We start from the raw sequence: 27,479 nt of genomic DNA, 5'->3' as shown, positions 1-27,479 counted from the left end.
AATACAAACACCGTATCGCATCCATGAAACACGGCTTCATTATTTTACTCTAAATATGATCATGATTTAGTAATTGAGCACCACAATGTATCAAATAAAAGTTAAATCTACTGACTGACACGTGGAATCATCAAGAAAGTGTTTAGTGAGGGCATAAATCAAGTGAGCAGTGGGGCAATTTTCTCATAAACCTCTGTACAGTTTGACCAGAGGAGTCGCCTCCTGGTGGCCATCACGAAGAATGCAGGTTTAAGAAACTACATTGGTTTCATTTTTCAGACTTGGAGGCAGTGCTTTTCTTTTATAGCCAATATGTAGCAACGTCCCATCAGTCAGCCCACAACAGTAACAAAAGCATCACTAAACCTAAAGCGCATGAGCTGTACACACTCACAAAAACAGCCAACCTTGCACAGTGTAAATCAGTTTTTTAGAGGATGTGTAATACAGTAGGCGGAATAAACAGAGAACACATACATGAAGATTAATCTCTTTATTATGTACACTTATTACGATATCAATTCCATTATCATCCATTATTAGGCACCTTATATGCAGATAGATTGGGGGAAGAGACTTCGCTCATATGCCTGTTACAAAAGCACTCGGAGCAGAATTGAAACATGCTATCAGCTGGGCAGAAAACAAATCTGAGATTTGTCCTCTATTTAAATTCTGTTTGAGGTGTCATTTGTTTACATGTATTTACGCATAACTAATGTGAAAGATGTCAGCGGCTGTGACTACGCTTCCTGTTAACTGATGTGTGCGCTGCTTGCATTGTCACTCTGTGTATGTGCTTGTGCGTTTGTTTACACGCAAAGTCTGTGTCCTTGAATGGATTTTACACGTGTGTCAGCATGTGTGAAAGTGCTTGTGCAATAACTGTGTGTGTGAGGTTTGGGGATCTCTTGTGTAACAGTGCACTGTGTATCAGTGTCTGTGAGTGTGTGCCAAAACTCTTAGGGGCACTAGAAGTCTGTAAGGCCAGTTCAGGCAAGTTCATAGACACCTTGGTACAGGTGCCACAACTCAAGCTGGTTATACCTGGAATATTAGAGCCAGCAAAAACTGTGGAAACTTTCCCCTCATGCCATTGGAGTTGAATCTATTCCGTTGCTTCCCTCCCTGCAAGTAGGGAACACACCCTCTAGAGAATATCAATACAAAATCAATATTTTACTCCCTACACCCTGGGTTACCATAGTGCTGCAGTCTGGCATATGGATCACTAAGACACAGTGCTACATTTGTTATGCAGTGGAATGCCTGCAAGCAAATTGACCCCATTTCTTTTTTTTTTAATTTGGGAAAATTCATTTCAAAGACACTTTGGAAGGAAATACATTTTGATATGAATGCTCTGAATAATCCTTTACAACCACACTGAAGTGCTGAGCTGAAAGCGAGTTAGAAAGCAGAGTGCTTTCTTTACTGGACTACCATCGAAAATGATGAAATTCTATGCAACTGTTTCATATACTGGAAGATCAGAGAAGTCAGGGTTGATTTAGTTTCCTACTAAATTTTAAGAATGCCTGGACATTTGCCTTGTCAGGTTCTTGTGTGCTTTTGACCATATCCAAACATGCTTTTCCTTTCCTTCTCCTTTTTCAATTCAGGGCTGCGGGGGGAGCTGGAGCCTATCCCAGCTGTCGTAGCGCAATAAGCAGGGTAAACCCTGGATGGGTCACCAGTCTATCGCAGGGATAACACAGAGAGACAGCTAATTATTCACATTCCCACCTACAACCAGTTTGGAATTACCCAAATGTGCACGTCTTTGGACTGTGGGAGGAAGCTGGAGTACTAGGACATGAGTGCTCCCCATGAACAACCCCACCCAGCGGATTCAAACCCAGGACCCTCTTGCTGTGACGTGATAGTGCTAACCACCACACCACCATGCTTCTCCCAGTATGACTCCTATGTCCAATAAAGATTAGCAAACTGGTTGGAAACTGGTACGGCTAGCTTTGGTCTGTGTGAACATAACAAGACCCACCTTCTTTCTCTTTTCTACAGATTTCTAAGTTTTTGAAGTGCTGGTATATAGATTCTGTTGTATGCTAAGCTAAGCTAACAGGTTGCTACATGAAACCTTCTACAGGTAGACATGAGAGTTAAACTGATACAATAGTTTAACTTTTTAAACACAGTAAGATGTTTTGTTTTTTTTACAATTTCAAGACTTTATTCTGATCTTATTCTGTCATCTAGTCTTATTCTTATTACAAGAAAACTCCTTAACTTAAAATGTAACCTCTTAGAGCTAGATGTTTAATTGACTGGTATCGCTTTTTTAGTTTTTTTGCTATGCTGAGCTAGAGCTAGATTTGTACATCAATATGTGCTATGACAAAGATATCAGAGATACCTAGTAACAGGTTTGGTGATGCCCGTTTGATGCTGCTCACAAATGACTAATGATTATAGTATCATGAACACCCAATACTTCTCTAAGCTAACATGCTAGCCCAGAGCCACTGCTACAAATTAGCCACATGTTTCTAGCTTTCCACTGACACAACAAGACCTTACATGTTGTACAGCTTGTTTTCTTTAGGTCTTCTAATCCCAAAATTGGTGATTTGTTTCAATGAATAACACCTCCACGAATATATCACCCTCCACTGATTCTTTGACACATGGTGGCAGATCTGAATTTTTTAACGCACACCTCTATTCAGCAACTCTTTACCAATTCAAACCATTCCTTCAAGTTTGTTTATGGACATTTTCCAAAGAAAAGGAAATCAAGTAGTAAAGAAATCAAACTTAAAGGAAGCTTCAGCCCTCCTCTTCCCTGCTGTAGCCTTGACAGCCATGGACACAGCACCACCACCCAACCGTGAAATAACCACTTGTGTTTTAGCCCGAACAACTCCATTCCTCTTGACTGTCAGAATACACCCCCCACCCCCGCGGTTTTTGTAATCCTGGAGGACCAAGTGTATGTCCCGAAGAGGTGATCAATACTATTCAATCTGCTTGCAAGTCTTTGCTGCATTAGGCCGCGGCTGCTATACAAACCATGCATGGGTGGACACAGAAGGACCGGTGTGCAAATGGAATTCCACTAAAATGTGATGGCTCTCAGGGGTCGACCCCGTTTTTGTTTTTTTCCCACCCCGTATTCTCCTCCAACCGCAGCTGCTATTTTTTTTTAATGTGCCTTTGATTGACAGATCCCGTCCAGGAAAGAAAAAGATGTTGCCGTGACAACAGCTCCTGCTACACCAGCGTGGATACGAGCTTCTGATAAATATCACTCTGATACACTGAAATCAGCAGCTAACACTGAGAGGTCATTATATTGGCTACAGATTTTTATAATGTCTTTACACTCACAGACATCATGAAGTGCTCCAAGTTACAGCTGTTTTGTTTCATTACAGACAAATGTGCTTTTAAGTGCTGTTAAAACGTCTATAATATCAACAGTGAGTGGCCATTATTCACATTGACAGTAGAGATTTGAGTTTCCCATCTGACATAAATAGGATGCGGTGTATGTTCCCAATATGACTGAGAGAAAACATTTCCATGTTGAGCTTTTGCACACAGCACGTCTTCTTACTACACTATTTTCAATATATCTCATCTAAAAATAGTTTCAAGCAGTGAGATGGAAAGCAGACAAAGCAATAAAGAGTTGGTGAAACAGAGGGGAGGAAATGAAAAAGGCTCCTCTTTTGTTATCTCTGATGTCTTTTCTTCTTTTTTTCTCTCTCCTCATTAGAGTAAAGAATTTCAAGTCAAAGCCCCTCTTTGTTCAAGGAGCCCTTTTGCTTTGCCTTCTTCTTCTTTTTTTCTTTCAGCCAACCCCCCTTTGGGTTGCCAAATTAGTTTACCTACTAGCACCAGGCTTTCAGTGACACCGAGGGACTTTCCTCCTTGCAGTTCATCTCTGTTTCAGGCTCTGCTTCATCTCCACTGGATTGCTTTTCGCAACAGTGTGACTTGTTTCAGGGAGCCAACTTAAGTGTACCTAATGTGATGCCAGGTTCAGTCTTTATTCTCCTACTAAATGTTGTTTGTTTTCACAGTGAAGTTCTTTCAGGCTTACTGTCTACCCGTAGATATATACAATATAGTGGGCAGAGGGAGACACAATGGACACTTCACCGGGTGTTGTCAAACACTGTTCACAGGATCTATGCATAGAATGAGAAAGAGGAAGGACACTAAAGCACATACATGGTTGTGTGTGTTTTGGTGTACCCCTCTTATGTTTGAGGAAGTACAATCTGGATATATGGAGGAAAAAAGGTAGAAAGGGAAGTATAGAGTAGTATAATAGCAGTCCTATGGACAGTCTTTTTTGCTGCTTTTCTGAGAGTCCTCAGCGGGGTAGAACCGGGATCGGTAATACAGCACAAGAGTACGCACGGGAGAAAACACACATTAAAGTGCTACGATGAAGGAGCTAACATGCCACAAACAGTTCAGGACTTGTGTTTGAGTGATTGGAAAGTGGGTTATACTGTAGATGTCACTTTTTTACTGTAGGGATAGATAGGCGGCTGTGGGGTCCTTAAAGAGCCTTAAAAGCACAGACAAAGCAGAAATGATCTCTGTGCTCAAATACCTTTTGGAAACCTTGTTAGGCTAGAGTTTTGGGAGAAGGAGTGAAGAGAGCTATGAGAGAAGTCAATGCGTGAGAAGGTTTGGCTGCAAAGGTCAGGAATGACTGGGGATGGGGCATCTGCAATGGAAAATATTGGTCAGGCTCCGAGAAGCTGCGAGCAATTGTTTGAACTGCGAGGAAACAGCGAGTCAGAACTTGTGAGAGTTCACAGGAGTGGCTGGGATGAAGGCATGGTTTCTATCCAGATCGGTCTTTGGAGAAATAGAGGTCGGACACTGAAGAGATGGAGAGCTGTGATAGGTCCAGGAAGAAGTGTAGGTGGGTGTCGACAAGGCGATGCGTGTCAGCGTCCTTTTGCGGCTGGGAAGCCCTTCTCCATCAATCTACGGTGAAGACGGAGTGCACTCCAGAGAGGCTGCAGAAAATGAGAAAAAAAAGAACATTGGAAAAAGTTTATGAGAAAAAAAATCTTCAGAAAACACAGTCCCCACTGAGATGAGGTTGAGAAAAATCAGAAATGGCAAGAAGGAGAAAAATAAGATAAAAACAGAAGAGCAAAAACAGAAACGATGAGGAACATCTCTGGAGGAGCGGGGAGAAGGGTTCAAAACGAAACCAAGCAAAGTGACGTAGATGAGAGAGGAAATTAAGAAGTTGAGATCAAACAGAGAGGAAAAAAAAATAGAAAGGGCTGAGATAACAAGCATGGGCACAGTAAGGCATAAAAATGGATCTAGTGGGGTGGTGGTGGTGGTGGGATTGGTGGAATTAGAAAAATAGAAGAGAGAGGCGCGAGATAAGAGAGACAGGATAAAAGAGAGAAAGCGGGAGAGCGAGCGAGGGGGAGGACGAATGAAAAGAGGAGACATAATTATAAAATGGCACGAGAAAATCAATGCAGTGGGCATCATTGTGCTTGCAGGAGCCGTACAAAGGGAGGTGGAGAGCAGCAGTGTGTCCATCAAACAAGTACACACCAGCACATGGTAGTGTCTCTGTCTCTCTCTCACACACACACAAACACTTCAAATGCAGAGTGAAGACAAGGAGGATGAGTCAGGCAGATGAAGTGGAGAGAGACAAGTGACATTTAGAGCTCACTCGGAACATGTAAAGACAAGGCATAAAGATACATGCCAACCCTGCCTCTGACAACAGCTTTTGTACGTGTGTGTGTGAGTGTGTGTGTGAGAGAGAGAGTGTGAATGCGGAGCTTGGTGCAACAGATTTGTGACTTTATACGTTACTCTTTTCAACAGTGACAGCTGAAGCTCAGGGCAAATAGCTAACACAAAGCTGAGATGTATTTTTAAAACTTTTAAAAGTACAGTTCAGATCTTTAAAGTACAAAAGCCAGTACTTTGATGTACCTTGACAGTACTCCATTACAATTAGAACGCGTGTATTACAATCCACAAAAAGCAAAATGTAACCAAAAGTACTCAACCTTTCACTTCAAACTATAAAATATAATTAGACAGTCGAGTATATGTGACTAATCCTTTAATAAAATATAAGAAGTCTTTTGTGATCATTTAAAAACTAAAGATCTTCTGACTTGAGTGTTTTTGGCTCAAAAGAAAAAAAGTTGAATAAATGCTCGGGTCAGACTCTTTTCAAAGGTCATCTATTACTCATATTTCTAGCTCAATATTTTTTTTTTTAGATGCTTTGCATGATTCACAGGTTAAAATGAATCGAATGATCTGATACTGGCTCTTTGTACATCCACTAAGTTCATCACTGAGAAACAAGGCAGAGTTTCTCCACTTTGTTCTGATTGGCTGTTCCTCACGCACAGACGGCCGGAGCCGTTTACCTCAGATAACCATATAAAGGAATAGCCTCTGTCTTTGACATCATAAACATCCAAGATTTAAAAAAAAAACGGCCTCAAACAGAGCAGTCTAAAGCCTGAGCGTTTGGCTCATAAGGAATACTCGTCCACATGCTGACACCAAAAATGTGAAAATCTGGCAATGTGTAATATGAGCATCCATCACTGTAACAGTATGCATATGGCAGGTTTAAAAAAATGGAAAAGTATCATAGATCTGCTTTAAAGAAACAAGATTAACACATCAGCAGACTTCCCAGTGCGCACTGTTTGACATTTGAATCTCTCATGAGAGTCTTCTTTTCATTGTATAATCCCCCCCCCCCCCCCCCCCCCCCCCCCACCCTGCAGATATGATAGGAACATGCTGTGCATCTGTTCATGAGTTATGGCTGTTTCTTTTCAAAATAATCTAAACAATAGTATTTATGATGATGGTTTGTACTTGATCTGTAACTGTTACTGGATGCAGTCTCATATATTGTCTTTCTCTGGTGCAAAGCTGCAGCTATAAGTTCTTGTCACATTAAAAGAAATTATTTTGCGTAACTCCAATTCCCACCAAAATGTTGTGTAACTATGTGGAATGTAAGTAAAAACATGTGTTATTCACAAATATGTTACTTACAATAGAACACAGATGTTAAAAGTGGTTACAATTGTACCATTTCATGAAAAATTATTAGTTCATATAATATTTGACATTTAATAGCAGCAGCACATCTCAAAAAAGCTGGGAAGTGAGCAACAACAGGCTGGAGAAGTAAGTGGTACTAAAAGGAAACAGCTGGAAAAACATTTTGAAACTAATCAGGTTAATTGGCAGCGGGTCAGAAACATGATTGGGTATAAAAAGAGCATCTGAGAGAGGCAGCGTTACCAGAAGTAAAGATGGGCAAAGGTTCACCAATCTGCAAATAACTATGTCTGTGACAAATTGAGGAAAATATTTGGTGTGAAATTGTAAAGACTCTGAATATCTCATTATCTATAGCACATAATATCAGTCAAAGATGATGAAAATCTGAGCAATCTCTGTGTGCAGGGGACGAGATCAAAAATCAGTGGACGCCCACAATCGTTGGGACCTAAGGCAGAACTGGGCTGGATGCATCAGTGCCTAAAGAACTGTCAGCTTGCACATCTGCAAAGGCGCCATCAGTGCTGAAAGGCATATCCAGGTTTTAAAGCGGCATAAGCTCCTATCGAGACGGCATCTTTTTTTAGGGAAAGCCTTGCATATTTCAGCAAGACAATGTTAAACCTCATACTACTGCTAATACAACAACATGGCTTCAGAGTAGAAGAGTTCAGTTGGTTAACTGGTCTGCCTGGAGTCCACATCTTTTACCATCTGAAAACATTTGTCTGGTTATGAAATGAAAACTACAACAAAGAAGATCAGAACTGTTGAGCAGCTCGAATCAGGCGAGAATGGGACAAAATTCCTCTCCAGCAACTGGTTCCCTTAAGTTCCCAGATGTTTACGGGCTGTATTTAAAAGAAGACGGGATGATACAAAGTGGGGAAACATGGCCCTGTCTTAACTTTTTTAAGATGCGTCTCTGCCAGTGCAAAAAAAGCAGAGATGAGATTGTTATCCTTATCACGATGGAGGGGGTAGACTTCCCAAGTGAACTCTGGAGCTATGTTGTCAGGGGCAACATGGCTGCTGGTATTGGCTCTACTGGCTGGGTGACAAGCTAAACTAAGTATATTTCATAAGGCCTCTATGGAAACAACAACAACACCCTTGCTACCTGTATCTGGGTTCCAGAGACCCCACCCAAGATCCAGACCTGGGGGAGGGGTGAACTGCTACTGGTCGGGCATTAGTTCATGAAGTCAGGCTTGGCTCAACTCCAGTGAGCCGCATGTGCCGGCCCTACTGCAGACCCACCACCCAAAGGATCATGCAGCTGTGGAAGTTGAAGGCTTTGGCTTCCAATACCTGGTTACTTAAAAGTCTTAGGTTCAAAGTTTTTTTTTCCTTCTCCCACATACTGAGTTTTAACATGCTACTAATCTAACCCTCAGCCATATAAATAAAAACACTGCAGCGTTAAATACTGTTAGAAACACACTTGAGACTGTCCGGCAATGATTAGCTTGTTTAAGGAGTGTAGGAGTTGAGTGATGCATGCTCAGAAGCATGTATACATCACGTCAGGCGGTGCGCACACAACTGGGCGCACACTCTTACTCCTTGTTAACTGCATTAGTGCCAGGGCTTATCGGTGCAGCAGGACCACACACCACAAAAGGCTGAAATTCATTACAGTCGTAGGAGGGCCCTGACAAGCTGTCAGCATGCTCAAAATGTTCTTCAAATCCCGCCCTCCCTTTAGAGGTTCGCTCTGTCTTTTGAGGATCAGGAGAGTACTGAGAGCTATCTGTTTACCCACACACACTCACGCATGCACACGCGCGCACACACACGTACACGCCTCCTGGTCTACATCTTAATTTCAAGGATAGTTTGCATTGTCACACGCAGAAGCAAACGTCTACATTTACAAAGCAAAATGAAAAAAACCCCTCTTAATTTCATGGGTAGTTTACATTGACTATCACACACACACACACAAATAGAGCACACGGCGTATGCAAACACATTACTCTGACATAGTGCTAAATGGAGAGCAGGCCCAGAGGTGCAGTTCAATGACATACTCTGTATTTCCAATTTATGTTGGTGTCACTGCGTCTCTATTGGCTGCTACCACACACACACACACACACACACACACACACACACACACACACACTGCATCTTAATATAAAGGATAGTTTGCTGTTATGACTAGAAAAACGTTTCCCTGAATGCCACAGAGATTACTGTTGCCATAAAACCACGCAAAACAATAAAACCATAGCTCCTCGTAGATCCTTTATTTTAATATATTTTCCAATCTACTTGACCCAGTAAAAAGCAGAGTTTCAAAAAAAAAAAAAAAAAGGAGTATGAGGCTCCTTTAGCTAGCACTGTTTCAGTCTTCAAGGACAGAAAAGGGCAAAGTACTTTGAAAAATCCTTTCTTTAACATAATTACTATAATCTGCCAAACCGAAATTAAACTGAGCAGCGTGTGAATGCCTCCCTGACATAAGTGTGGAGCGTGTGCGTGTGTGTGTGCGCACCAGCATCTGACAGAAAATTATGATTTCGGCATGCGTCTGTGGTGTGTAATCGCAAGTGTGTGTGCGTGCGCGAGTGAATGAGAGGCAGAGAACAGTTGGTTTGTCTCCAGTTAAACTCACCAATTACAAAACCCACTTTTCATGTTTACGGCCCATACGTAGGGAAAGCTGATATATTACTAATGTTCTGTTTCACAGTGTAATACACACGGATTCCATCTCATGCCCATATGTTCGTATGTTCAAACATAAATGCTTGCAGGCCTACAACACGTGCACACAAACTCTCTTGTATCGACAGCGGCTCGCTCTTCTGTGCCACCGGTATGACTGATCAACGTGATTTGCCTCTATTAACACATGAGCAGCTTTATAGAAACAAGGAGTTAAATGTCCAGATCATCAAATTTTCCCCGTCTGTCTTCCTGCCATACTTCACTCACGCTGTCATTGCCGTCTTTTTCTCCCCCCCCCCTTCCTTCGTCTCCTCTACAGCTTGCACCCATGCATTTGTAATCAGAGCTGTCCTGCTTGTTCAATCAAAGCACACCTCAGCGTGCGGCTTCATCTGCCGCCTCTCTGCTGCGTGCCGCGTCTCGATGTAAAAATGTAAACGAGGACGCGGTTGCGCTGATTCTGTCCGCCCTGCTTTGAACTATCTGCTCCATACGGGCTGGATCCTGCACCTGGTGGTGGTGTCCTGCTGCTGGGTCACATTAAGATGAGTTTTCAAAGGATTGCTCTTCATTATCGACAAATCCCACGGAAAGACGAATCCACAGCGTCAAGTGTCATCTATGCAGTAAAAGTCTGCCGAGACAGGAGCTCCATTTATGTCCACAAAAAAAAAAAAAAAAAAAAAAAAAAAAAAAAAATACAACTGAGCCACGGCGTTGCACTGACTAACAGGTTCCTTCATTACAATGAATGTGGGCACTGTAGTTTATTTTGAGCCAGTCCCACACACAGATTATTATTGCAACAAATGTGCATAAATGTGTGGCTGAATGTAGTCCAATGAATACACAAATACGCCAACAAATTTAACTCAGTTTACTCTTGTTGGAGTTATTTTTGCTACAATACAATTAGTGTCATGCACTCTATACCAAACACACAATCATGGTTAACCACATTTAGCTGAACATCTGTCTTCTGTGGCCTTCAACTGAACACCTTTGGGAATCAGATGCAAGCAAAGCAGCGAGTCAGGGAAAATCATGTGGAAGAACGGTGTTCAGTCCCTCCAGCAGAATCCGAGACACTTTTAGATCAATGCTGGGGATATATAAGGAGTTTGGTGGCATCTTACTAAGAGAGTTGATAGTGTTTTTTGCTTGAATCTATAATCCATAAATTAATTGTGACCCGTTAAATGTACCAATCGATGATTTTCTTATTTAAGATATGTAGATACTCGAGCCTCCGTCGTGCTCAGATAAGCTTTATGGAGCCTCGTCTTCCAGCATCTGTTTAAAATAGGTCATCTTATTCTGCGAGTCAGAGCAAGCATGCCTGCTTCTCTTCCTGCCCTGATTTCAACAACGTAAACAACTGACGGGATGTTTCCCCTTCTCCGTCTCTCCATCTATCTCTATAAAGCAGAGCTCCTCATCAGCGTAACCCAGAGAGGTTAAATAAATAAGTTTATTTTATGCAGAGCGAGCGAGAGGGGAACGGAAGTCCTCAAAGTGCTTGTATTTTGGTTTTCGAACTCGTGTCAAGTTGAATTTGTTTGCTACTGTGCCTTTTCCAGTGCCACCTGCCAACACATACAGTGACACATACTCGCACTTTGCACATGCACAGACCTTGCCTCCATGGTTCGGCTTCCTTTAGTTGCTCAGCAGGGCACTGTCAAACTGAGCTCAGCACTGTGCTGCTCTATCATGCAGGATATCTCTACCGAAACGAAGCTGTCACATCGTCAGGGCTTTAAAAAAAAAACAGTGATACAAAGAAGCAAAAAGCGAAACAGTAAAAACAAGCTTTTCATTTATTTCAGAACATCTATGCTGTCATTTGTTTGTATCTATATTTTTAAGCATGTCTATGTGGGGAAGTCTGCGTAGATATGCTTTTAGATCATTGACTCCCAAAGTGTGGTCCGCAGCCCCCTAGTGAATCATTAAGGCACAGCAGGTGGGTCACGAGATGCCTTTTACAATAAATAAATAAATAAACAGAACCAATGAAACAAAAGCAATGGAATTCAAATGTTAAACATTATTCTGGATTTTCTGATATAAAAGAAAGTAGGTTTGGGGATCTCTACAGCACATCATCCACATGGACCCCAGTACAAAGGTCCTAATGTTTGGTTTTGTGTAGTTTTTGCAACCTCTTCAGGCAGGGCTACATCTAAAATTTGCTCGTTTACTTGCTAAAATGAGACTCAAGTAAGAGTAGATCACTATGATAAAAGAAAAATGACATAACTCTGAATGTTATATTCCAGTTCTTGAAATGGTTTCGATCGACTGAATCAAGGCGGAAACACAACAGACACTGGACAATTTGTTACTTCTAGAGCTAAAACAACAATGAGATTAAACAACTGGGTCAACATTTGGTTGTTATGATTAATACCAATTCAGGATGCTTACTGCAAATGGTAAGTAACATTACTTATCTTCAATTTTGCAAATAAAAACATTTGCAAAATTCAAATTTGTCTCAATTAGTGGATGCTGACACTGATCCCTTACTTATCTAAAGTTATTTTTTTGAGCATTGCAGGCTGTTCTGCAAATTAGTGAGCAGATCTTCATTATCTAGATTATCTAGATTGAAGATGTTGGTACTTATTTTGTACACAAGAAATATTCAAACTACAGTTTGACTGTAACTGTAACAGAAAATCTCAAGTAACTTTTCAGGGGATTTCATTCACATCTTCATCAGAGTTTTGCAGTTCCATACTTAAGGCTTAGATAACAACTGAACAAATGTCATACATACCAAGGAAGTTTGCCTTTAAAACCTACACATTTTGGTTGAAAGCTGAACAGCTTAAGTCTCTTAGTCTGCCAGTCTGGTCAAATGTGGTTATACGTTGCTGCTTTCTCTAGTCAGCCCCAGATAGAAGGTACTAGTTGATTTTTCTTTTTTCATTATTGCACAGTGAGCTTGCTCTCCCTGTGAACAGACGTTGTAAATGAGTAGATTTGGAAAGTAAACAACTGTGCTAACTAGTGTTGTTCTGTAATTCTGTCATGTAATGTTAAAAAAAAGTCAAGTTTGTCAGAATAAACTGGAACATAAGTCAGATGAAGCAAGAAGTAACAATATACTACATCAAGATGTTCATGCTAGCATGGAAGAAACCAAGGCTACTGGTGCTAGCATTGCTAAGGTTAGCCAAACCCTGGAAACTCCCAACACTGTGTTTGGAATATCATGTACAGCACAAACTGGATTTTATTAATGAGGAATGTGATGAACAGTTTCATATAGCACTTAATGTATTTGTTTGCAAGACATTTTCCATCCTATCCATGAATTTGAAAATCATCCCAAACAACATAAAACATACATTTAAGTTTGTACGTATGTATCATTGTAAATTACACTCGTTCTGAGAAAAAGTGCAAACCTAGTTGCTGAAGACGTGATTTCGTTGATACATGTATCTTGATTGTTATTTATTTTTTAAATTAACATATTTCAAAGAACAGTAACTATGCACTGAAAGTTGTGTCCCACAACATATGTACCATGCTGTCAATAAATATATTTAACTTGGAAAAGGAAGGGACAAATCCATGAGATCACACGAACAAAGAGGAAGGGACATAACCGAGCGATATGCTAACACCACAGGTAGACTAAAGATCAGTCCTCTTTGTATTTTTTTTTTAAAATCTTTTCTGTTTTTGTTAGGTCACAAGGGTTACATCTGTTGCCCTTGCAATTATATGAATAGTAAGATTTTAAAATAAATATATAAAATTACTAAAAATAAATATTTGTGTCTATTGAAAAGTTGGGCAAGGTAGATTTTGAAAATTCTGAAATTGAATTAGTATTCAGTATGATGCTGATTATCTTTAACTTAAATGTCAATGAAACAATATATAAACAGAGTTGTGCCAAGCAAAGCAAAGTATGCCTTTAATGCCTGAGCTGGCCGAATCTAATTTTGTGACGATTTATTATCTGTTTTTCTTAAGTACAAAATAAAATGAAATACAAAATGACAGATAAAGTATATGGTGACAAATAATTTTACCCATTCTGCGCTCTATTTACACAGTTTGGTATATTTCTGTTTTTCTTAAGTGATTTACTCAAAAGCTGCCCCCTGAGGAGAAATGTAAAGGAAAAAGCAAGGCTCTAGCACTGTGGACTCAAAAAGAAAAGCTTAAGACATGTGGGTAGAGTCAATGAGAGAACTATATGAAGTACCCTCAGCTCACAGGTTTCTGCTGACACTGATAAATACCTGAGGAATGGGACACAGTCGAGAGGTTGGCTATGCCGTCATTAACCTTGTAAAACCTCAGCTTGTGCTCATGATTAACGATGCCCCATTATATGCTGCTAAACAGCAGCAGAGGAGGGTTTCTTCCCCCATACCAAAACACCACAATACTGCTTTTCAGGGAAAGTCTTTCTGGGCTTGACAACGTTGTCCTGCAGGGAGCTGAGGGTTTAAAAAAAAACAGGCCTAGCATTTTAGCATCAGCTAAAAAGATTAGTTGGCAAGTTACAGAATGACCCACTGTATCCTAATATCCTCTGACTGCTTCTTCTTTGCGTGCCACTTACATGTTTCCCCTCCCAGTCTTGTTCAAAGCTCTGTTATTGTTTATTACAATAGACCTCAGTGGAGTCCCCATAGAAAACTCAGTGATAAGCAAAATACTCTGACACAGAAAAGAGGCTTTTACCATATGAAAGGCAGGGAGAAGAAAAAGGAGAGAGAGAGAAACGGGAAACAGATAAAGTGAGAACAGATAGAGGTGCTGGGATGGGGCGAAAATGTGCGGAGTGAAGGATGCATGTGGGTGAGAGAGTAAAAGAAAGAGGGAAGAGAGTGTGTGGCGGGCGGGATGGGGAAGATAAAGGCTGAGCTGTATTCCCCGATGTGGTTTCTGTGCGTTGCTCTTCGCAGCTCCTGCTCCAAGGATTACTGCATTTACACTTCAACTTAAAAATAGCCCCCGTGATAATTTATTTAGCTTGAGCACGCCATCCAGCATTGTGTTTCCTGAGAATAGACTTTTCCCTATCCGAGTCTCTATGAGATTCTTCCTCACTTTTTTCCCCCCTTCAGTATAGCGATGATATTCTTTTTATCTCCAATTCCCTAAGAAAGTATGTCTCTCTAAAAAAAAAAAAAAATATATATATATATTAAAAAAAATCACAAATAAACACACTGGCCATGTTTGCCCGCACAAAACTTTAAACTAGCTATACAATACTTTTACATAAACCTTAGGTATACTTACTCAGTGCAGTGGATCAATACCTCTCAGCTACACCTTAGCAGGTACCACTCACCTCTGTGTTTGAGGACACATTTTTTAAATATTATAATTATTATTATAACATGACAACTGATTGATTACAAGAGTCTCATCACGAGCCACAGACCTTACATTGCTGTTGACAAGAGAATGTCCTATAATAGCAGATGCCACTCATATCATCATCCTTTGAGTCTTCATGCATTTGATCTTGGTGTTACTGGATATACATGTTGTGCACGAGACTCCAGACTTTGCACCCAACATGCACTTAACTTTGTTTTTTGCACTTTATTATATACTTTAAGCAAGAGAGAGACAGAAGTAAGTGAAACAATAGAAACAAACAAGAAAATAGACCGAGCCCAAGATGCCAATTTGGACACAATACAATATAATAATAATAATAATAATGGATTGGATTTATATAGCGCTTTTCAAGGCACCCAAAGCGCTTTACAATACCACTATTCATTCACTCTCACATTCATACACTGGTGGAGGCAAGCTACGGTTGTAGCCACAGCTGCCCTGGGGCAGACTGACAGAAGCGAGGCTGCCATATCGCGCCATCGGCCCCTCTGGCCAACACCAGTATATAATCACTATTATTACCCATTGAGTTTGCCTGCGTTTATTTTCAAAATTAAAGACATGACAGAGCTGCAAAGGATTAAGATACAAGTAATACAAATTACGCAAGGTCCCAATGTAACACTAGAGCCTTGGTTGACAAAGCGATACATAACCTTTATTACACAATAATTTCTAGCAATTTCAAAATAGATTTGGCTACTTTAGCTCCTTAACCCAAAGTATAAGAAATGAAAGCGGCATAAATAGTTTGTAACACAAAGAGTAACCTCTGTATGCTTACAAAAGCAAACAAAGGCTAAAAAGTGTAATATAATGTAAAACTGTACATTTTATTCATAAATGGGCCTTTGCCTGGCAGATTAAAGATTTCTTTTAAGATAAATTCAGTTTAATAATCTAATGTAATACAATAACCTCTAATATCACTGAATCTTTTAAAACTCTACTTCTGAGGTGTCCACGTTCTTCATTAATAAATATCTGGTTACGGCATCTTTCTAAGGTCAGGTTCTGAGAGGGTTATACATGACTTTATCTCAGCTATTGTAATGGACTTTTTATTGGTGCAACTGGTCCAGAAAATGCTGCTGCATGCCTCCTTACTGTAACCAGTAAAAGCAAGATCACATCTCCCCTGTTCTGACCTCCCTTCACTGGCTCTTTGCGCACTTCAAGATTGATTTTAACATTTTATTGTATGTTTTAAAATTTCTTAATGGGATATTAACACTTTATGTCCCGTCAAGGTCACAGAGGTCTATAGACCAGTTACCGCTGTCATTCTGTTCTTATTGTCTGACCCTTTTATTTTATGAATGTCATTTTGGTCAGCTCTGCCATTTTAAATGTGCTTTATAAATAAAGTTGGACTGCATCAGTATTTTTTACTGAAATTCAGCTGTTATATGTGTGGTTTCCCAATATTGCGGTGTATCCCATGCTTAACTCTCCCAGTCCCACCATGCGATCACAGCTCGATGTGTAGCTATGTGAAAATTCTCCATGGAGTGTAACCAAAGCCAATGGACATGAGAGAAATTAGCGTTACCACAACAATTCTGATTCTAGGACGAGCCTCTAAGCCAATGATATACTGCTCAAGTGAAGAAAGCAATACTATTACCACAGTGCTATCCAATTTGCCCTTGGGGTATGCCTTAAAATGTACTTTGAGAATACTTGAAGGAAATGATCCCACTCAAGCTTCTCAGTTGATGCGGCGCCTATCTAGACTCAAACAGGGCATGTTCAAAGTCAACAGCACTTAAATATAAGATATGGGAGGGGGGCTTCAAATAGCACAGACAAAAAGGCTTGGTTGCTATTTTCGAATGGGGAAAGTGCTTCAGTAGCCGAGGTTAAAGGGGATCATCAGTCTTCGTGGCACAGCGAATCTCATTTTCCACAGAAATTTGATGACTCGACAACAGGGAGGACGGCCATGATGTAGACAGAGGGAGCACGGAAGTGGTGCTCAAAATAAGGAAAAAACTGCAATGTGTTTCACTCAGCATTTTCTCTTGTCTCTCTCTCTCACCTTCTGTCTCTCACTACAGAAACCCTAAGAGCTGTTGGTGAATAATGATGACCTCACATCACCATGGCTCTGAAACACTGGCAACTCTTGTTTCCCTTTGTCACTGGAGTAATGGGATCTTATTTCTCACTATCAGGTCTCTGCTCTTCTACTAACTGTGAACAGTTGTGTTGAAGATGGCACCGCTTGTTGCCTTCTGTTCAAAGTGACCGCCAATGATTGAAAACAAATTAGGCAAAGGAAAACAAAGAGGCATTCGAAATGCTTTAGCTAGCTACATCACCTTGTGGCCCAAATATGAAAAAACAAAACAAAACAATGTAAAACAGACTCGAGAGGTTTGACCATTGCTAGTTACTGTTATGCTGACAATGTTCCCATTATTGCACGGTACATAACCCAATTTGTCAATCTGTAAACTAGAATAATGGCTACTGCTTGTGTTTGAGTTATGCTAGCTGTGCTATGCTAGCTTGGTCCAAGCATTTTCCTGTGATTGACTTTTAAAGTTATTGACCTGCTTTAAAATGCTACACTGAACAAAACTGGAACAAGATGATGACGAAGAAGAGACCTAATAGAAACAACATTGTTCTTGTACTGCTGTGATGAACTAGTTTAGCTTGTTAGCCTACATACATACTAAATAGGAGAGAATTCCAATCATTAGAGTTTATGGTAATGGAAAAGCTTTTAGGGTTGGAAGACTACTGCAACAAGATAATGGTATTTGAAAGGACTAATTCCGTGAGTAGATAGTAGAGGTGGGATGTAACCAAGTACAAATACTAACTGTACTCAAGTGGATTTTAAAAATGTTCTTTACTTTTCTTGAGTATTTTTATCTCTACTTTCTACTCAACAGACGTAAGCAGGAGGGAAGAATAACACAACAAAAGCATGCTTACCTTAAGTAAACCTCTAGTGTGAACTCCATACATCCTACTTTGAGGCAGTTCATAACAGTGAAGTGAATAATCTACAATTTAGGCAACAGCAAATACAGCTTTTTTTCTTTTTATTTCTGTTTGTTTTTCTGTTTTTCTCTGTTTGTGTTCTACATAACAGATGGTCAGGCTGACTCCCTAATTACAGTTATAATTTAAGTTGAAATAACATTTTTATTTCCTTGTATTGTATGTTGTTGTACTGTATGTGGTTTTTCTATGTTAATTTGGCACATGTTTCAGTTTCCTGTGGACCAAAATGCCTGTTACAAACATCCTCCAACAAATTACTTTTTCTGTTTAATACTTTTATTTCAAATATACATTTCAAAGTCTGTATCTTTCACTTTTACATAAGACATTAATGTACTTCAGCTTCTACCAAAGTATTTTTTTAAGTGAAGAACATTTGTACTTTAGCCACCTCTGTTTTGATTGGTGTAGACGCTAATAAATAGAGCCTTTGTCTTTTTTTTTTAAATTTAAATTATTGTTTTTTAAACAACAATTCATTTTTTACCTTTACCCAAGAAGGGTAAAAAATATCTTAAGAACAAGAGTACAATGAGAACAGTTAGAGTGGCCTTGTCAGGCTCTATGTGTATGAACTAAATGAATGAAGCCTATATCTCGAAATGGCTACATTATGCTAAAAGATGTTATTTTCATGCAAGGCTAAAAAATGCCTAAGAAAATGACTTAATATAATATGAAGTGTATTTTGCGGTGTAATAATGTTTATCTAATGTAATTGCGCATTTTTTATTGTTGCAAGCATTCTGTCAGTTTCATATAACAACAAAATGACTTGCATGAAATTATCATAAGCAAACTGCTGAAAACCACAACTAAAGACATTTTCTTTGTGTTTTCCTCAATTTCCATTTAATCTGACTCATGCATCCGTTTTGTCCCCGAAGGCACCATTTCCACTGATGGAATCATTACCCTCTTTCACGCAGTGACAACGTAAAGAAACAGTTTTCAGCATTTGGTTGCAGTTACCAAAGGTGCACTATTGAAAATATACATTCTCTTGTCAATTTAGCCAGTGGAAGAGATACAATAAGGAAGTGAGGAAGCTCTCGCTATTCTCTTTGGAGAGGACACTGTGTATACTCGGTAGATAAATCGGTGTGGTAGCGCAATATAGCGCCTTCCTCTCAGTGACATAACCAATCACCATGAAAGAAAATTTCATTTTCCTCTCTGCTGAAAACTTTTGGAAGCACTTTAATTCCTCTTGAGTGGCTCTGGGATTTCAAGTTTAAACTAATTTGCCTGTCTTGTAATTAAATAAGAAATCAATTCTACAAACAATTAGTTCCGCTGGCACATCCAAGCTAGTTGAGTGTGCAAATGCTCATGTGTGTGTGCATACAGTAGTGTTCATGCACATTTCTCGGGGTGTTTGCTGTGTGGGTGGAAGAAAATCTTTTTCTGTGAGAGTGATTGCTTTCTGTGCTTTGTGAATCTGAGAAATGCAGGCATACCTTAACACGTCGTCACGTTAAGAACTCTGTAATTCATCAGTACGAGACATCTGTAACAAACATGAATCCTGCAGACTGCTATCGGTGTTGTTGACTACCTAAACGAACTGCCCGGTTTAGACTTTACCGCTGCTCTCGCAATATTCTAGCAATAACGCTGAGGACCTGACTCGAGTGTCATTAGGCACACAATTAGGAGGTATTTTATACAAAATAAAGTTTTGCATAGGCTGCTTTGCTTTTTCCATAAGTCTCCCACAATGTATTTGAACAACCTGCAGACAACAGGTATGCATTCAGTTCGAGTGGGAGGAGAGAGCAATACAGATAATGATAGGAACATTATAGCAACTGCAATAAAACAAGTATCTTCAGGCAAAAAGAGGGAGCGTTACTTCCCCTACTAATTTTTGGCTGCATTTCCATGAGACATGTTTACTGTGAGTGGCAAATTAGCATCTGCACTCTCTTGCAGGGTTATCCCTGCACAATTGTTGCACGTCAGCACATAATGCTGAGCGTTCTTTTGCCTTAAAGCTGCACTAATTAATATTTTAAACAAACAAAATCTTCGCGCAATGTACTCTTTACAATGCCTGTTGAAAAGCTAATGACAGACACATAATTTTTGCAGATATCTGGAGAGATTTGTATAAGAGTTCTTGTACAAGCATGGAAACGCAAACAACTCAAAATACATGCAAATGTAGCACCTTAGGGCTGTTTGTTGTCGTTCTAATGTTGTGTTTCTGCCACATTCGGTCTTTGTTTTACAAATTTCTGATATCCAAATTAGTAATTCAACACAAGCCATAACTGCAATGCAAGCAAACGAGTTAATTTTGTTCTTGTTATACTTTTGATTGATGCAACTAATTACAGCAGAAGACAGCTCAAACCCATTTTTCACTCTTGTAATAACTGATATCAAAATAATGCAAAAACTGCTTCCACTAAACTCTTAACAGGTCACTGTGGATTTTCCTATATTGTAAGGCAGTGCTCAGTCTTCATGTGCTGACACCGAAATCTTCCCACCAGTCCCTCACACCCTCCCTGCTTTAAAAATAAAGCACCTGAAGTAATTGTGTATTCTGGGTACGCCGCCTGCCCCGCCTGACTCTGTAGCATTAAACGTGTATTTACCAGCTAGGGGTCTGAATACGTGACGAAGCTCCTGGTTTCCCAGCGGGGCCATACCTGCCACGACTACACCGCATCGCCCTTGAGCTAGACACTTTTAACCTTAGCAGAGCACACAGGCACATCATGTCGAGTAGACTATGTATAAATGGATATAATTTTCGCGTCAGGGTGTGCGGGTCCCAGCGGATACAGAGGGGGCCATCTGCAGGCAATGAAGGAACCATATGATGAATATTAATCATCAAATGTGCAGCATATCTGGGGAGGCTGTTGTAAAGAAATACATCAAGGTGGGAATTGAACATATACATTCATTCCCAATCAATAGTGCCATACCTGCTGTTGCAACGAGGCAGTGTGCTCTAGCATGGCCTCCAGTCAGAGAACTGTAGTTAGAGCTTTATGTGTTTGTGCGCGCCCAAGTGTGTTCAAATTACACGCACATTACACCGCCTGTGACAATGGTGGTCATACTGTGCAAGGGGCTAGCGCTGCTCTCTGGTGTGTGTCTTTTTTGAGGCACACACATCTCCTGATAACACACTCTCCAGTGTCTACCTGTAGCTTCATAATATGTCTGGGTCAACAGACATTGGTAACGCAGAGGGAGGTTAATGTGAAGCAGACAGTGTATCTGCTTCACTGCTGGCAACCATCAGCATTGTTTGCTAGATGTATTAGACACAGTTGGTGAACAGCGCTACCAGAGCTGCACCCATTTGGATACAGTTGAGGCATCTGACAAACTTGAGATTTGATCTCCAACATAGAAAGACCTTGCATTACAACAACCTCCTGAACTTTGAATTTTTGTATATTTTTCAAATGAACAAGCAGAAAAACGTGAATATTAAATTATTATTAAGTCTAATTTGTTATTTTTCAGGGTGTCAAACAAGGCTTTTGCATGAGAAATATTATGCATTGGCATTATACATGCACTTTGCAATGCAAGGTAAAGACCTCACAATATTAAAAAGAAATGCCCCCTACGAGCAAGCGCTTGGTGACAGTGGAAAGGAAAAACTCCCTTTTAACAGGAAGAAACCTCCAGCAGAACTAGGCTCAGTAAAGTGAAACAACAGAGTCTGATTTCATGTTTTATTATGTGTGAAACATTGATTTCAACCCCCCAACCCCCCGTTTTCTTTTGCATTGTTTTGTCTGCTGATGGCTTAGAATGTAAAATATCAGAAGATTGTGCCAAAGGGCCCATTGCATTATCTCAGAGCCCTCTGTGGCTTCAGAAAAGGATTTGGTTTGCACACGTTAAGCATATTTGAAGGCAGATACTGTATTGCAAAATTAGGAGAGCTAATGAATCATAAAAAATACATTTGACCCATCAAATTCAGTTTTAAACAGGCTCATTAGAAGACTGTACAAGTTGTCCTTCAAAGATAAAAGCAAGACGGAAGTAGGCAGAGGATTACTGCAGGGTATGATGGAGTCTACTATTGTACAAGTGAAATCGACTGCTTATGCTGAAGAACTTGAGTGCAATAGGTGTCCACTGTTTTTTATTTTATTTATTTTTTGAAACTGAAACTGGTCTCTTTGGGAAGTGAAAGTGAAGAGAGGGAACATTTGCACAAATGATGACTAATCGCCAAAAGCCTTGTTTGCACGCGCCCCCCACAAATAAACGTGTCACCTGTTTTCACCGCCTACTTGACACTGAGTAATCACACAGTGAGAGACATCTGCCATGTTACTGGATGGCAGCGTTTCATCCCACATCACTCCTAGCCAGTTTGAAGAGAGAAAATAAGTGCCACAGGAAGCACTGTGGGCTTGGGACTGACCCCTTAACACCAAGGGCCTATTATCAAGGCTTTTCTTAGCAGTGTATTAATAGGCAAGCTATAAAGGGTTTTCTTAGAAAGTATTCCACATATTAGGTGTGAACTTATACAGAAGAATACCTGCTATGGCCAGAAATACTATACTAAGTGCTTATACTAAATGGGAAAAAGCAACAGCACAAAAACGTTGCAGATGGAAGCAAAGGAGAAAGGAACAACCTAAAAACATGGAAACTATGGCTGGAACAAAGTACTAAATGAATGTGGCAAACTGGGAGGTACACAAAGCGCTTGAACAAGAGAGAAGAGTCGGTATAGCTTTTGAAAATGTCTTTGGCTAATACGTGTGGCAGATGGTTAGGGTAGAATTAAAACACAAGCAAAACACCAAACAGTAAAGAGAATCAAAGAAAAGCGTTTCATAGTCTAGTTACTGCATGTCCCTGCGTCTTCTTCTACAATAGCTCTACCTAACCACACTATGTAGGTTCAAATAAACACTGAATAATTTAGAAATGCTATTTGACCCTGGTTTGCAGCGACGTAGGCTATATCAATAGGATCAGATGAAATTCAGGTACGCTGGATATGAGCCAGTACTCTAATGAAGGGCTATTACATATCCTTCTGATAACAAGCCTGGCTTTTCTGCTTCTTCAAGTGTAAGGCTAAGACTGGGGAGAAATGACTGAAGTACAGAAAGAAATGCAAATTGGGTTTTTTTTCCCTCAAGCATCCACTTTATGATAATCACATCTCTACAAGAAATGAGATGATTTGAGAAAACTTGGGGATGCCTAATTACCAACCCGAGAAGAAAGATTAATTTATTTCAGAGGCCATGAGTGTGTGTGTCTGTGACACAGGTTACTGGAGACGTGCTATTTTCTTTCATTGAAATACATCTCGACACACTTACTCGCGTCTTTTGCCATTTGGGGTTGAGCAGTTAACACAACACTGACACAATTATCTTGAGAATTTGATGCGATGAACGTGTCGCCTGTTTATACATTCAGCAGGCACGCAGACGCATTTGCATTTATTTGAGGCTGTGCTTGTAAGAAAAACGTAATTCAAATATTCACCTCGCTTTTAGCTGTTTTTTTCTTTTGGTTTCCAGCAATTCCAGAGGGAAATATCAGATTCTAAATGCTGCAATTCACAGACTACTATGCTGAAAACTGTGCTGAGGTGAGACTAATCCAAAACTCTGCCGCAATGCTATTTTGAAATATTCTAAGAAACATATCTAAAATACAAAAGTAAGTTGTATTTTTCTGCTTCTAAAAAAATATTTTAGGATGAAAAACATGGGTAGACACTGAATTAGCCCCTCAAAATTTACTGTATGTTAAGTTGCTAAATTTTAATTAAAAAAACAACAGGAAATCACATTCATGTAATACAAGATGCGTAAATAGTGCAGTATATTAACAGCTAGAAATTTATACTGGTAATTACTGAGAGTATAAAAGTTAAAGCACTTTGCATATAAATAGAGATACAATGTAAATACTGCAATAAAAGTATAATCTGTTTTCAGAAAGAACACCATCACATCAGTTAGGCCCCATTCACACGGCCCTAGAGACAGGTTGGTGATAAACTGGCAACCACAGGCCACAAGGGGAAAATGTGTACTGTATTCTCTGACTGGTTGTTAGTAATTACTGTCAGTTGCCCTGAAACTGATTGCTGAAGCAGCCCAATTCACACACACCTTTAGACAGATCAGTAATCCCCTGGTAACTAACCTGAACTGGAGAAAAAAAGATGTATTTTGCAACCAATTGGCACGTGGTCATTGGAGGTTGCTAGCAGTCTTGAAAATGACTGCAAACACAGTGTTGCACCAAAAACCTCCTTGCAAGTGTTTGGTTGCTAGCAGCTGCTAGTAGTGCACTACATATAATGACTTATCTACCAATCCCTTCTCCAAGATGTCATGAAAGTGTGAAAAAAACAGAATGTTCGTCATCAAAGTAAAAGCCGACCCTTTTAAAATGTGTTTTGTTCTACACAACATTTACTTTACAGGCAAATGTTTGGCTATTTCCCATTTGTGTCCCAAGTTTCACTACAGTTTGGGGACAAGCGAAGACAAGTGGGCATCTTTTGTGCAAACTATGAGGAACTGCAGCAATCTGCAAGTGACCAAAGCAATCACAAGAAGGTTTTTGGTGTAGCTCCCTCTTTATGATAATTTTATTGTCTGGGAACATTGCGCAGGTGCTGTACCAACTTTTACAATTTTAAAGTTCTCAACAAAAATGAAACAGCTTACAGGTTTGAGGAGGCACACTCTGTTGACTGATTTGAGAAGAGCAGCCTGGTCCTTAAAACCAACAAGCCCGAAGAGTTAATCAAAGGCTTCAGGAGAAGTGGAAGTACCTTCACATGCATGGACAAGCAGTTGAGAGTAGAGAAACTAAAAGTTTCTTGGACACACCTTATTCAACATCCTGAGCCCACCATCGACAGCATCCTCACAAATGGTATAATGGTGTGGCACAGAAGCTGCACACCTGCTGAGCTGAAGGATCAACACCGAATGGTGAAGACTGCACAGTGTGTAGTAGGGCTGCAGCTCCCACACCTAGAGGATGTCTACAACACCCGTCTGAGGGAGAAGACAGCTTCATTTCAGACATGTCACACCCCGGTCACCCTCTATTTGAACTTTTGCCATCAGACAAGTGATACAGACTTACACAATCACACACAAACAGACTGAGGAACAGCTTTTTTCCCAGTGCTGTAGCCTCCATCACCTCTCACTCAACACACATACACTACAATAACTTGCACTGATCTCATTCCATCCTATGTAATTATTGGATTAATACAAATTTTATCTGCCTAAATATTGTTATTATAGTCTATTTATTGCTTTTTGTAATATTTGCAGATATAAAATTTTGTTGTACTTGAATAATGACAATAAAGATTATTCTATTCTGTTTTTGTGCAGTTAGGCTGTTTTAGTTGCTTTTGCCTCTTATGTGGTATATGTAGGGATGGGTACTGGTATCTGTTCTGACATAAACGGTAGTAACCAGACTGAAAAGCAGCGCACATTTCGGTGCTTTTTTTCCCCTGAAATGTCATACACTTTGGATTCTAGCCAATCATTTTACCTTTGCGAGCGTAGTAGGCGGGCCCAGGTACGTACGTTCTTTTAGAGCAGAGCTACAGATTAAAAATGCCCAAGGCGAAGTGGTCAAAGTCTGGCTGTACTTCACAGCAAAATATGCAAACTCAGCAGCCTGCAACAAGTGCTTTAAGCTGATACTGTGCAAAGGAGGTAAGTCCTCGACTCTGATAAAACACCTGGCGACGTATAGCATTTTGTTAAAAGCCGAGAAATGCACCATATTTGATAGCTTGCTGCGAGACCTCACACCGGGCACATCTATTGCGGGTGGGTTGCCTGTTATTGGACCCGGTGTTAGCAACATCCCCCAAAAACCCGAAGATGAGAGTCCTGGCCCCTAGCCCTGCCAGTGTAGCAGAAATGATGACGGATGATGATGGCAGCAGCAGCCGTTCTTCTCTGCGTGAGTAGCTTAATGTTGTTCGTGTGTAATTTAGGTTGAGTAGGCTAACCACGTTATTACATTAATGCACGTAAGGTGAATTAGCAAACATCGTCGTAGTTACATGCGGCTGTCTTCTTGTTTGATGGCAGATACTCCCTTCACCCTGGCCAAAAAGACTAAAATGACCAAAGAAAAAGTGGAAAACAGCTAAACATGAGAGGTTTTTGGACAAAGTTTGTGTTTTTTCCATTGATTAAGCACTGCTTCCAGCCAAGAGTGATACCATATATGCCCCATAGCTGCAGAAAAGGCTAACATTGTTATCTTTTTACAAAAAAAACCAGCTGAACATGAGAGGTTTTTGGACCAATTTTGTGTTCTCCATTCTTTAAGCATCGGTTTGAGCACTGTTTAAGCACCGGCACCGTTTCAAAAGTACCGGTTTGGTACTGGTATCGGATAAAACCTAAATGATACCCATCCCCAGGTATATGTAGTTTTTCATGAGCTGGGAACCAGTAACACCCTCCTGAGTAATGGGTCATAATTCAAATAGCAAATAACATGAAGTGCCCAAGACTTCTGGAAAGTGTCCAACATTCATGTAGCTATCCATGTGGTTTGTGGTATCAAAATTTGCATGTTTTTATAAATAAGCACATCAATGTGCACGTGCTTCAGACTAGCAGCCATGGGGTAGTGTATCAAAGGCAGCAAGCTAACAACGTATGCTTCAGTGCCTCTTTAAATGAATCATATGTCTCACTGAGAGAGCACAAGGCACTTCAGAAAAATCTACTTGACCTGCTCTATAAGAGCACGCAGGAGTAAAGACAATTGCGCTAAACCCCACTGCTGCTGAACAAAAGGATTTCATTCTTCATTACCGGTGGAGGAGAAAATTAGTTTGTCTTCATGCACCAGTGGTGGCGAAGCAAGCAGGTAGAGTACAAACCGCCTTGCACCTCAGTTTGACAACCAAATAACCAGAACGGCTTCAGAGACTGAACCAAATAACACAGATCGTACACAACAAAAGGCCATCACTGGCAAGCTAACTGTGATTCAGACAGTTAGTCAGTTGGAGGGAGTTGATAGACAAATAAGCATTGCCGCCCTCGTCTCTTTATCTCCTCGTTCTGTTTAAGGCTGCAGTTGTGTGATTGATGGCTGAATGCAGGCCTTAATTTGTAGGAGGTGAAAAGATGGGGATTACAATGCCTGACAAAACAGGAACAAAGGAAGTGGAGATATAGATTGAAGGCAGGAGGAAAATGGAGATGTGAAGATCCATTGTTAATCTTCAGCACAGATAGAGTGACATTTGCTCGCGCAGAAGACGACGCCTGGTTAAATACTGCAACGCATAT

The 27,479-nt window shown here is 40.2% G+C and overlaps 1 protein-coding gene across 2 annotated transcripts in view; it reads right to left on the bottom strand.

The window, feature by feature from the left end:
* Positions 1 to 299: 299 nt before the first annotated feature.
* Positions 300 to 27,479, bottom strand: part of samd12 (sterile alpha motif domain containing 12) — a 127,104-nt gene continuing 99,924 nt past the window's right edge. For both annotated transcript variants that reach the window (XM_040019975.1, XM_040019972.1), the window contains exon 5: positions 300 to 5,006. In XM_040019975.1, the coding sequence (XP_039875909.1) occupies positions 4,975 to 5,006 (32 nt within the window). In that variant the 3' untranslated portion in view covers positions 300 to 4,974. The remainder of the gene's footprint in view (positions 5,007 to 27,479) is intronic.

The sequence above is a fragment of the Simochromis diagramma genome, unplaced genomic scaffold (assembly GCF_900408965.1).
Source record: "Simochromis diagramma unplaced genomic scaffold, fSimDia1.1 OVJJ01000753.1, whole genome shotgun sequence".
Lineage (NCBI taxonomy): Eukaryota > Metazoa > Chordata > Actinopteri > Cichliformes > Cichlidae > Simochromis > Simochromis diagramma.
The sequence above is the reverse complement of the archived record's forward strand: the minus strand, read 5'-3'. Positions and strand labels throughout refer to the sequence as shown.